The following is a 13,437-nucleotide window of genomic DNA, read 5'->3' as shown; positions in this document are numbered from 1 at the left end:
CTTCAAAAGTGAAGACCTTTAGTGGCTACGTTCATTTTGTCTCTGCAAAAAGGGCTCAAAAGGAAACAGAATCAATTCCCTTAAGTTTTTCTGGAAGAGGAAGGTTACTTTTGGTGCTTTGATCTTAGCATGTTGTGCATTTTTTATTGGCTGTTGAATATAAAAAGCCATAGCTTCATCTGGTTTTTCTGCTATAATCTCATACTGTAAATCACATAATGCCTTCCAATCTAAAGTAAAATGTTCAGGTCCAAAACACCATTTCAAAATTGATTTATCGTTACAGTTGATGGAAAGATTTCCAGGACTGTAAGAAGACTGTGCAACATTTGATTCATATGCCACAGACGGCTAAAAATATCTCCATGCACTTTAGACAACAGATTCCAGGATGGAGACATACACTCATGCCATTTTAGATCGCTTTTCCTACCCTTGCAAGAGGCAGTTGTACCTAATGTAGCAGCTGGCTAGGTTATTGCTTCTATAATATAATCCATAATGCAAAAGCAGCTCTTTTCCAAACATTTTAGAGCAACTGAAGTTGTTTACATGTCTCTGTGGTAATTTTCCTGTAACTTTGTGCCAATTGGTTTCATACTCTTCGGTAAAAATCTTCATTAAATCAAGACAACTGCACTTAGTTAAATTTTCCTCACAGAGAGAATTATAGGAAAATTATAGCTAGCTGATTTGAGGCCATCATCATGAAGTACATCCAGGGTTTTAGAAAATGAATGCACACTACACAAATGGAGTTGTATAATTAAACATCAAATAATCCAAGTAATAAAAGTCATAGATTAATTGTCTCTCAGTTCTAGTCAGACCCTTTAAATACTGTCTCACCACCTGAGCATTGGTTCTTTTATCAGAAGAGTGCCTATCCTTAAAGTTGGGAAATTTCAGCTTTTTTGGAGCCCCAATCAGCTGTAAAAAGTAATTGGCATCTTCCTCCAAAGTTTCAAATTTTCCTACAAAATCATAGTGGATCAAACATGGATAGCAGAGTTTGCTGATCTTTTCCCAGTGAATGTCCATTCCTACTGGACGGTGGGAATCCAGCAAATAGTGGATGAACTCTTTGAATTTGACGCCAGATCCATTATTTAATTCTTCCTCACAGGCATTCGGCCGATATTTCTTTATAATTGCCTTTCCAAATACTGGATGGTAATAACTATTGGGGTGTTCAAATTTGTCCCTAAATGCAGACACTAATCTTTCCATGGGATCACGAACAAACACAGCTTTGGTGTAGGTATTTAAACGAGCATGAATCCCTTTTAAGTCAAAGCTGTCGAGCTTTTTCAAATGCTTCCCGTAGTGAACGGCATCATGGGAGATGTTGTACGCGGAGGGGGCCAATCCGTTGAGTACCATCAGAATTCTCTTCCAGTTGGAACAGCCAGCCTTTGGTACTTCGCAGTATAAAATTTTGTGTTTATCTTCTACGTAGATCCTGGAGACCATGTGAAAAAGATGGGATTGAGGACGACTCACCCCACCATACTTCTTGCAAAATTCCTGAAGGAAAGACCTGCGTTTTTCTTGAGTTGCATCAGTTCTCTTCCATTTTCTATCTGCGACTAAGCTTTTGTTTAAAGGGCGAATGTCCACCGGCCAATTCATGTCGCTGAACTTCCTGAAAAGGGTCTTAGTCCCTTGATGTTTTTCAATCAACTGAATTGTTGGTGACCCTGTGATCCTACTCAAAACTTGAGCCTCTCCTTGGGAGTGGTTGTTCTCTGTGAAGACCCTGATAGGCCTCTCAGAGTTGAGTAGGTTTTCCTCTTTATTCTTGGGATCCTCGGACATGCGGGACTTTGGGTTCTGTTAAAATAGAGAAGGGGAAATGTTGAAAGCACATGCACAAATGTGGGTATTTGATAAGGAACTTAAAATATTTATTTTAAAATGCTATCAAGGGGCACACATTTCGTGTAAGCTGCCAGAACAATTTAGCAAAAAGCACGTGGAATATACATTTTGTAATAAGCTTCTTCATAGAAAACGTAATGATGAAAATGGTATCCATGCATCACTTTGAACCAAAGCTCCACATTTTATAGTATATATACTTGGCCTACTATGATATTCATTTAATGTTCATGTGCTGCATTACATTAATACTCTCATACTAAACTATCTGAATATTATTGGGAAAAAACTACTAGTTATTGATTTGAATCTATGATCATAGTAAGTTTGTTATTGTTTTTGTACTGTCTTTGCATCTGTGGGTATCAACTATATAATCTTACAAAATGCAAAAAAAAAGAAAAAAGGTATACACAAGAAAGAAAGGAAAAAGGCCCTGAATTTTCTATCTAAGCTTCACCTGTAATGCAATAAAATATAACTCCATCATTTTGTAGGTCAACGATTCTTGAGCTATTAAAGAGTGTGTTACCTTCAAGCATTGATTTAATGCATCTGAATGTAGATAAAAAATGTAGCTGTATTTGGATTGAAATCTTTGTTGTTTTGGGGGACATCCTGTAATGTGCAGAACAGTTCAAAGTAATAAATTACAACTTAAAATTGTAGCAAGGCCAATTATAAAATTCTGGTGACCACTTCAGTTTTCCAAGCACTTGCAAAAAGTGATATATATTATTTTCCCTTGGAAAATGTTTTATTTTTCTAAATTCATTTATCACAATAATTTCATAACTATAATCATGTTATCATACAATTTCATTCATGTATGAGCCCTTCCCTCTTTCCCAAGTGAAGAAAGACTAAGGAAACCGAAAAAGTCTCCTTGATGTCCTGCTGCATAAAATTGTATCAAAAGTGGAATGAGAATTTACTTCTCTTGTCAGTGGGATGAATCAACCCACTTATCGTCTGCTCTTCACCTGACTATATCCTTCCTACAACTCTCGGAAGTGACTGGATAAAGGAAGACATGGGAGATGGGGTTCACAAGGTGGCATCCTCTGATAGTGACAAAACTTGTAAGAACCTTGACCTTTACTCTGGATAAACTACAGAGGCTTTGGAGTGTTCTGAGCAGTGAAGTAATATGATCTCACTTAGACTAGAAAGAGATGGTTGAGAAGACTGGACTGAGGCTATACATGTAGGGTTGTCATCATGGTATTGGAAAAACAAATGAATAAATGATGTGCTGGGGGAGTAAAGCATAGGGCCACCAGCCTAGGTGTGGAGGAAGCGCTGGGGAACGTTTCCTAGAGGAGATGTGTGTATATATATAGACAGAGGTAGATAGCTGTAGACATAGATCTATTTACTATTATGTTCTCAGGGTCAAGAACGGTCTGTAGTCTCTATTGCTCTCAAATATTTGTTACATGAAGGAACGAATGTATGAGTCAAATTAGGTCTTCAAGGATGATTAAGAATTTTCTAGCAAATTGAGCAAAAGAGCAGAGCAATGAAGCACTGTGTATGGAGCCACCTCCAGGCATCACAGTCCTTCCACTAGCTGAGCTTTAAGGAGAGATGCTTCTTTCTAGTGGAAGAATATTGACTACGTAACCCCTGATCACCATACACCAACTTGCGTAGCCCCATAATACAGCTGCCAAGCTCCTCCACACCACTGAGCCAACTACTTGGGGTTTCAACTCTAAAAGCCTTTGTCTGCGGTCTTCTCAGAGACTGCCAGGGTGACTTGAAAGCCTTGAATCCCTCTTTACCGTGATCAACAACTTGTAGTCCGTAAAATTTTCACATATAATGTAAAATTTGACTTGAGGTTCAAAAGATCATGGGGTTATTGCTAGACAGTATGGGAAGTGCTTAGCACAGCCCTGAACTCAAACTGCCACTACACCTCTGCTGCTACTCCTTCAACAACTCCAACTACAGATACTAATTGCTATTATGGTTTTAATAGCAGTCTTCATCATAATAGTATTCTATCCCAGCGACCTAGTGAATTTCAAGGTTCGCTCATTGTCCATTATTATCCAGAATGTTATTTGCGTGACTCTACACATGCCCCAGTTAATTCTCTCCCTGCCCATTAACAAAAAGGAAAACGAAATCAGCCTTCCACTGTGCTCTCTGGACCTTCAGCTTGTGGTTATCAAATTCCTCTTTAATCTCCAGAGACTTCTGGAATATTTGTTTTCCATGATTTTTTCTAATGAAACCCGGATGGCCCCCAAACCTCTGCTTCCCTTGCACTTTTTCAAGTAGATGAAACTTCAATTCTTTGGGCAGCTTGTCCCTCAGGCCAGAAGATAGGGAGCTATTTCCTTGTCCTTCCCTGTGGCTTCCAGGACAACCCCCGGCAAAATCCTCCTGCTTCTGTGAAGCACGTGTGTCCCGCTCAACCTCCCTTTTCCTCTCCCCACGCTGTCATCTGCTTTCTCCACTGACCTTTCGTCTTCATGCACTGAAGAGTTTAGCTCCCGGCTCAGACTCTGCTTCTTCATCTCCACTATTGTCATCTCGTGTAGTGACTCCGACACCCAATGAACTCTCTGCTCTCTTGACCACCTTGCCTTTCGTAGAAGTCTCTCCATTTCACATGGACCTTGCCGCTGACAGAGGCTGCGCCCCCTCCATCACCTCTCTGACCCTCATTGTCTAACCTTCCGGTACATCATTGCTTCCAGTTTTGCAATCCTATGACCACTTGTCACTATGTTATTCAAGCTCTTAGCAGCCAGCATGCCTGGTGGCGCTCAGAAGTCACCTCTGTAGGGATTTGTTCCCTGTCTACCTTGTCTAAATTATGTTCCCCTCTGAGATTTTCTCTCACTGAACCCTGCTTAGTTTGCTCATAGCATTTATCACAACATGAAATGATTGTTTTACTTCTAAGTTGTCTATTTTCACCCCATCCACATCTCTTGCACTAGAATATGACTGCAGAAGTCTAATCTTTCTTGTTCTTTGCTGGATCTCTGGTACCTAGCACATTGCCTGACACACAGAAGATGACCAATAAGTAATTGTTGAATGAGTGAATGTGATTAATTTAATGATGGGCCTCTAAGCAGTTGTTTTATGACCTTGTTGAAGAGAAACAGTGCTAATCAGAAGATCAAGGTTAACTTAGATAAATAATTGACCGATTCTTTTAAGGTGCCGAAAATCTGTATTCAAACAAATCTTTGGCAGAAGAGAAGACAAATAAAACAGGCACAGGTAGAACTGCTCATGCTAAAGTAGGCATGTAGGTGGGAGCCTTACCTGCCTGCGAAGTCAGATTGGTTCAAAGTCACTCAGTGCGGCCTGGTAACTCCTGGAGGCTTGCCAGCCATCTGGACTCCTAGGCATCACTGTGGACACCCCAAAAAGAATCTGGGGATGGGATCCTGACTCTAATTTAGACAAGCTCTCCAGGTACTCCACAGGCAATAACGGCATTTGGGGGGTCCACTGAACCGGAGCATAGCAAAGAAAGTAAAAAGTAAGAGTTCATCTCATACCGTCCAGGAGAGAAAGACTCCAAATATGGTGGGCATGAATATTTCAGGAAGCAGAGACAAATGCTCTGTTGTAGGCAGGGTGTCACATCAGGCCTCACACGGACCAGATGAAATACCCTTCACCTTCATCCACTTCCCTTTGCTGGAGCTCCCTGTTCCCCAAGCTACTTTCCAATCACTGGTTTGACTGGGGAGTTCACTACACAAGGGAAAAATTCATTTGCTCATAAATTTGACTTCAGTCTTCTACTAGCTTATTGAGTACCAGTCTGTTTCCTCAGCTCTGACCAAATCAAGGTACGGACAAAGGCTTAATTCTAGGTAATGATACCCCATGAGCCTTCTTGTTGGATGGCCATGAGACCCTCTCCAAGCAACGTCTCGCTTCACCATCACTCACCTTATAAAAACAGTCACTAGAGAACATGGCTGTTACCTTGTTGCATTCAGCTATATGGACTTCATGGTATATATTTTGTCCAATGCAGTTGAACCAAGTTAATCTCATTTCTGACTCATCTTAGACAAACCTTCCCTTTCCCCCAGCTTAATTGAGGTATAATTGACAAATAAAAATTGTATATATTTAAGGTGAAAAAAACCAGTTACTAGGATGTGGTAACATCCCCCCCCCAGCCCCCCATTCCACTTCCTTTTAATCACAGCAAAGACTGAGGGGTTTGGACTACTAATATCAAGGTTAATGGTATTTTAAATTGGAGGCTTATACCAATGAATTTCCATCATGATTGTTATAATAACAATAACGACAACAATAATAATAAGAGTAAACTCTCACATTCCCATTTTCCTTCAGGGTACTTCGTTCAGACTATCCCTAAAGCAAATACATATAAAGCCAAACTTATCCTGTTCCTTCCAAAACTGACTCTTCCTGCACTCTCTTCTGTTTCTGAAATGGTTCTACTACATTCTGGTCCCCACTGACAAAATCTGAGGGATGCTTTAACAATCAGAAAGTAAACTGGTTAGTTTAAATCTCGTAATGACTTTCAAAAAGACCTTATTTTTTATTTATTATTTCTTAATTGGATATTCTTTAGTAGCCTCCTAATTAGGCTTCCTGGAAAGTATTGCCAAATTAGTCTTCCTAAAATATTTTATTTTTCAACCCTTAAAATTGGAACTGGCTCAACTACATATAAACTAAAGTCCCGACTCCTTAGCTTGGTATGGGCAGCCTGTCACCACCGGGCCTCTTGTCACTTTGTGTTCTGCTCCTTTCCTGACGTGTTCTCTGTCCTCTACTTGCTTCTATCAGTCTCTCAGGATCCCCCATCCATGTTCTCCCCCTTTCTTGGGACTTCCCAAATATCCAAAGCTGATATAAAATCCCACTGTCCCCATGAAAACCACCCAGGTCTCCAGTGAGGGATTCCACCCTCTTTGAAACAACTTCAGCACTTAGTCTGTACCACCTGTAAGGAAAATAACTTTATTCCAGCTTACACTGCTATTTGATTTTCTCTCTGGAGAAACCCTTTCAGCCACAGCTAAACTGTAAACTCTGGCAGAAAGCTATAGTCTTCCACATATGCTTTTAAAGAGTGGATATTATGTAAAATCAGCTGAAAGACATGTAACCACAGATGAAAAAAATGAGTATTCAAAGAAGCCTGAAGAAGAAAAATTGTGGAATATTTATGAACTCTGCAGTAAATTTGAAAGCCTCACTCTTCTCAGTTTTTAAGGCCTAATGTACCTCCCCTGTGAAGTCTTCTCTGATCTTCAACAGTTAAATTAATTGCTCTTCCTCTCTCCCCCTCAAAGTCATGGAGCCCTTACTACACATCAGGCACTGCGCTAGATGCCAGGGATGGCTTGGTGGATAAGACAAATGTGGTCCTTGCCCCCTTGGAGCTCATATACATAGAGGAAAAAAAATCAAATAATTACACAGTTAATTAATCTATTACCATAGTGGCAAAGGCTCCAGCGGGAAGCTATTGGAGGCTGGGAGTGCAGAAATGAGGCTGCAGGGTACAAAGACAAGTCTACTCAGTTTGGGTGTTAAGTCCTCTGTTTAGCACTTTTCGTTTTACTCTAGTTACTTGTTATAGTTGGTTGTTTAGGTGACTAGCTCTCCAATTAATTTTAAGTTTATTAAATGTCAGTGTAAAAGCTTATAAATCTATATTGTCTTCGCTAGCATCTAGAATAATATTTTGCATAAATATATGTTTTGAATTTAATGGAAGCAAAAGCAATATCATTCCTTTACTGCTCCCTTTTCAGGCAACTAACGCACACAGGTTTTATGCTGTCGACAAGGGTTGTAATTCTGCAAAACTTGATCTGCTATTGTGGGGCTGATGGAAACTATAACTCAAGGATGTTGATCATTCATTCATTCAACATACCTGTATTGAACCACCACTAAATATTGTTTTTGGCCTTGTAGAAATGGATGAAATAGATCAAATTTATGGCCCCTTGAGGAAGCCAAAGTTTAACTGGGTTGATAAAAAAAAAAAGCAGTTTATGAAAAAGATGTGATAATTGTTATAATGGAAGAATGCATAGGGTATTTGGGGAATACAGAAAAGAGTACTTAATTTTTCTCAAGAGATTTTTTTGGGGGTAAATTTCAGAGAAGAGGTAGATGCCTGAGAGGAGTCTGGGAGGATGACTAGGAAGCTGACAGGTGGACCAACCAGGATGGGAAGGTACCATCAAGGGGACACTTGAGGGACCAGATTCAGATGAGAGGGAGAGGCAAGCAGATTGGGATTCACTCCGGAGGGCCTTGCGCCCATATAAAGAGTCTAGACTTTGCCACATAGGTGACAGGGATTTTCAGTAAGGCAGGGACTTAGAATGAACATTCTAGTTGCATCAGGGAGGTATGACTGGGGGTAGGGGGATCATCTAAAAGACAACTGTGACTGTCCATCAGGAATTCTTAAGAGAAGAACTAAGACAATGGGGTCAAAAGGGAATTATCTGAGGCAAATTTAGGAAATTGATCAGACTGGGAGAGTGGGGGTGAAGGAAGTAGAAAGAATGGATTCCCATCTCCCAGAGAGAGGACACAGGAGCAGTAGGTGTTATGAGAGGCTAGGGAGTGGGTGTGGGTACTCACTACCTTCAAGTTCAGGGCTCTGGAGTTTGAGGTACCTTGGGAAATCTGGATGTCAATATCGAGACTTCAGAGCTGGGTATACAGATTTGGGAGGTGTTGGCTTGTGGAGGTGCTAGCTGAATTTATGGGCCTTGAAGGCATTTCCTAGACAGAGAGGCAGAGATGATCACAATGTCTGCTGTTTACTGAGTGCCTGCTACATGCCGACCCGTAGCAGGCGCTCTTGCTGCCGTGATAATCTTGCACTTCCATTTTTCAGATGAAGAAATGGAGGCTCTTCATTTAACTTGTTTAAGGCACACAGGGCTTCAGCACAGGTGAGAACCCAGTCCCAGGAAGCAGCATACACTCAAGGACCTGTTTCTTCGCCATCTACTACTTGAGCTACTTGAGCCCTGAGACAGCCATGCCAACTGTGAAAGCAGCAGTGACACTGGCAGGATACACTCCATTTGTCTTATTTGATTAAGCATCTGCCAGTCCCAGATCAGATTCGCCTGTGTCAGCACCTTTGAGTGACACACACACCCCTCTGGCTCACCGTCGCCTGCAATATTTGACAACTCAGCTTTACTCAGGGCTGCCTCTTCAGTGTCGGCCCAACCCTCTCAGTGTAGAGCAGGCGACTCACTCTTTGGTGCTACCATGGGCCTGCGCTAGGATGGGAGGGTGGCCTGGGGCACCAGATTGTGCCCTGGGGAACCTGGGATTGTGCTGAGAGGGATTTCTTTTCAGGATTTCAGGCTGAGAAAGAATGCAAAGGAAGAATGTATGACATAAACTCTGCCTCAAGACAGAGAGGCAAGGAGGAGTAGAGTGGTGGGGGGCAGGTCAGAGGGGGTCAGAGGGAATAGATGACTGACAAAACAAAGTGATGATCCAGCATATATTTGCAAAGTCTTATCTCTTCATGCATTAAGATAAAATTTATCACTTTCATTTTAAGAATATTATTTTATTAATAATAAATTTTGAAGTTTTTTGAGGGTTTCCAAGATAGATAGCTTCTCCTGAAGATGACAGTTTGTTTCAAGATGTCGTTGAAATGGCTACTGAGATGTATCAATGGCCACAGCCAACTCCTTTTGGTCTCCCTTTCTTCTCAAGGCCAGGTATGAGTGCCACTGGTCCTGATCCCTTAGCCTGAGGCTGGGAGCCTTCAGGGTCTGTACAACCTCATTTCCCAGAGCTGGTACAGAATGAGCCCATGCTGGACATGGGAAGATCATCACAGAGGGCCGCCTGCCCCCTGCAGCCCAGCCTCAGTAAGTGCAACTGTGCGAATGGAAAGCGGGGTAAGAAGGGGGGAGGGAGGAACCAGGGACAGTCCAATCCTTCCTGTTCTTTTCTTTAGGCAGAGCTCCAGTCCCAGGAAGCAGCATTTACCTGGGGAACTGTTCCTTCCCCACCCATTACTTACCGGTCCAAGGTTACTTGAGCCCTGGGAACACAACGCCAACTGGGAGAGTGGTAGTGACAATGGCAGGGCTCGTGTTGACCAACCACAATTCTCTTATATCGAGACACTGATGGACAGGATCCTGCCTAATCTATTTATAGAGACACAGCTATCATCAAGCAAGCAGGCAAGCATAATTCTCTAAAGGTCCTGCAGACACTGCGTCATCACCCCCCTTTCCTCACTATGATTCTATAATCTGTTTCTTGTAAGGAGCAAACATATCTTGACATACTTTGCTCAGAAATACAATCACAGTCTATTAACTCCATCTACTCCCCACACAAGAGAAAACTGCCCACAGTAGGGGGAAGGAAGTCTCAGGCTTCACACAGGGGATTTTCTTAGGGTCGCCCGTAACTGCAGCCACTAGCAACTAGACTACAGCCTATACTGTAACAAGATGAAAGTGCATGAATTTGAGCACCACGCACTTGTGAAAACCAAAGAAAAGGTGCGCACTTCTGGATAAGTTCTCAGACCAGTGGGAAGACTCTTGCCTCACCTGCAACTCATGGCCTATATATTGAGATTCCCAGGTCCAGAGCACGCTCCCCCCACTGGGCAGGGAAGGATGTATTTATACCATTTGGCAGGGAAGGTTGGTTTTCATGTCTTGGCCCCTGTCAGGGCTCCGGCCTCCTTTAGTTAAAGCACAGCTGCTGGACCAAGGCCGTAGGAAGAGGATGAGTGGTGAGGGTGGGTTTGGGATGAATATCGACAGAGCGCTTCACGTGTGCCAGGCGCTGCTTCAATGAGTTCATCCTCACCCCTCCTCTGTCAGGTGGTTACGATCACGTTTCCATTAAACTTACTTGATGTCTTACGACTGGCAACTCCTAGAGCTGGGATTAAAATTCAGGCTTGTCTGGCTGCAAACCTTGTGTTTCTTACCGTACGGCACATGTTTACTCTATAGGGCTCTCAGTGCCATCACATCTGTAATCTGTTTCCTTGCTCTTTGGTCCACGTGAATACTACCCTTTGTACCGAGCTACCGTGAGATGGCCACATGTGCTGCAGTCAACTCTAGAGTGTGCAGCGGACATTGCCAAACCTTTGGTTGCTTCTCTTCTGCAATTTAAACTACATATGTTGGGTACCAAGAACAGATGCTCTATTGGACAGTCCCAAATAATCAGCATGGCCGAGGGGGTACTGGGCTCTTGTTTCTAGAAAACCATGATTTGAGCTAGTGCTGCCTGGACTTTGGGTTTCCCGTTATGCTGCATAAACCACACAGAAACTGTGATCATCAGCTCAGCTTTTATGCCTCAGAACAAAGCTCCTTATTTTCACGGTATCTTTATTTCCTCTCCTGCTTCTACACTCCTGTTAGAAACATCTATCCAGACTTGGTGGTTATGGAGTGATGATGTCTTCACTCCATCCCCGGTGGCCTTTTCAAGAGAACTTATTTTATATCTTGGTATTACAGTGGCTGCAAATCTGGGAAAACACATAATATGTGGGTACTTCTGAGCTGTGTGTCTGGATCAGAGATGAAAGGAGGGAAGTTGAAGGTATCTTTCGACCCCTGATGAACTCCCAGTGACCAGTGAATCTGGTCCCCATGGCTTTTTATCAACAAGACACTAGCTCTATGACTCCGTCTCCATGGGGATTTATACGCTCAGGAAAAAATGTCCATTTCTTGCTGTGAGTAATAGGACCCCTGAGTGCTGAGTCGCAGCACCTTCTACCACCCCAGATTCATCAGCAGGACGTGTCTCCTCCGGACACTAGTATAGAACTCGTTTTCAGCAAAGTCTAGTTTCCATGTTCTAGGTTAGTAACTTATCACATGGTTGGCCCAAAAGACAGAAACCAAAAAGTTTTGTGTATTGCGTCCTGGTTAATTTCTCTGGGGTCCTATCACCCTCCAGGTGGTTGTCTCCAAGGTAACTGGTATCATTCTGCTCTACTGATCTCATCTCTTACCTCCATCCAGTCACTTTCCTGTTGGGTGTTTTCTTCAAGGTATTTCCAGCCCCCAGCCCCGCATGGTTACAGAACGAGGAAGACAATCGTGGTGGCCTACAGGTGCTCAGACCAATTTGCAAAAGAACCCCTGAGTGCCAAGGTAGGTTGTGAGACACACATTTCACACCTATTTCAGCCCAACAACTTGTGAAATGGGAGGGAGACCAGACTTAGTAAATTTTTACTCTTATTCATGCTTTACTTGCAACTTTCAACTGACCTTCAATTAGTACTTTCTACCAAATCAACCTCACTCACTGGAATAAGATATCTAACCAATCAGCTTGGAGTAGTTGACTCAGCCTCCCATGTATAAAAGAGAGATAATGATGCCGACTTTATGCAGTTGTGAAAAATGAATGGAACAAATACACAACGCCTGCCATGTAGCATATACTCATTAAGTGTGGCTTTTAACCACAACTTTTACATTTCTGCCAAGAGTATCACCTTCCTGCAGCAACCCTGGGGACCTTGCATTAATCTTTGTCTCAGATTGTTAATTCGCTTCTCATACTCAGACACCAAACTCTATTCATTTTTTTCTCTAAACTGTTCATTCCCACTATCAATGTATCACTTAGACACATTTTTTTCACACCCAGACTATTGTCATAGCCTGCTAGCAGGATCAAGCGATGCATTCATTTGATGGGTATTTATTATGAGCATCTAATATGTGCCCTGTTTAATGGCATTGGGGCCAGAGGGGCAAACGACTCTGACAAGGGTCCTGTTCTCATGGTACTTACATTCCTGTGGGTGAAGATAGATAATGAACAGATACATGAACAAAAGGTTTGATGATGATACGTGTGATGCAAACACTAAAATACAGTGATGTGGCAGAGCGTGAGTGGCAGGTGGAGAGTGGGAAGACCACGTGAACCAGGTGTCTAGGGAAGACCTAATTGGGAGAAGCTAGTTGAGCAGAGATCTGAATGACAAGGAGAAACCCCAGTTCTGGGAGCAGAGTGTTGCAGGCTGGGGCAACGAGGGCAAAGGGCCCTCAGAGGGGAATGAGCCTGGTCAAGCGGAGGGACAGAGGGCAGATGGTTGTCGTGTCAGTGCAAAGGGCCCGGGGACTCAAGATGAAATCAAAGAGAAGGGCAGGACCACATGCTGTAGGAATACCAGGTCACGGAGAGTTTAAGATTTAGGAGTTAGGTCATGGGAAAGATGCAGGGTTTTATCAGAGGTGTAATATGAGCCACTGGAAGTTTTATACGGTGGATAAGATGATGTGAAGCACATTTTATAAAGCTCACTCTGCTGGCCAAGTGGAGAATGGACTGGGGGCCGTTAAGAGTGGAAACAGAGTAGCCCGGAGAGAGGCTGGTGGCTGGTATCAGTGGAGAACCAGTAAAAAGGAAAAGCACAGGGTATGTGTGGAAATTGCTTACTGACTGATGACAGACATGCATCCCGAGCATTTGTTTCTTCAGGATTTCTCTTTTTTTTTTTTTTTTTTTTTTTTT

General features: G+C 42.6%; 1 protein-coding gene across 1 annotated transcript in view; it reads right to left on the bottom strand.

Moving 5' to 3' along the window:
• Positions 1–268: 268 nt before the first annotated feature.
• Positions 269–13,437, bottom strand: part of CHST9 (carbohydrate sulfotransferase 9) — a 201,167-nt gene continuing 187,998 nt past the window's right edge. Inside the window, exon 6 of the mRNA XM_007455366.1 lies at positions 269–1,833. Coding sequence (XP_007455428.1) covers positions 745–1,833 — 1,089 coding nt within the window. The 3' untranslated portion in view covers positions 269–744. The remainder of the gene's footprint in view (positions 1,834–13,437) is intronic.

Source organism: Lipotes vexillifer, unplaced genomic scaffold (genome assembly GCF_000442215.2).
Source record: "Lipotes vexillifer unplaced genomic scaffold, Lipotes_vexillifer_v1.1 scaffold1018, whole genome shotgun sequence".
NCBI classification, from domain to species: domain Eukaryota; kingdom Metazoa; phylum Chordata; class Mammalia; order Artiodactyla; family Lipotidae; genus Lipotes; species Lipotes vexillifer.
The sequence above is the reverse complement of the archived record's forward strand: the minus strand, read 5'-3'. Positions and strand labels throughout refer to the sequence as shown.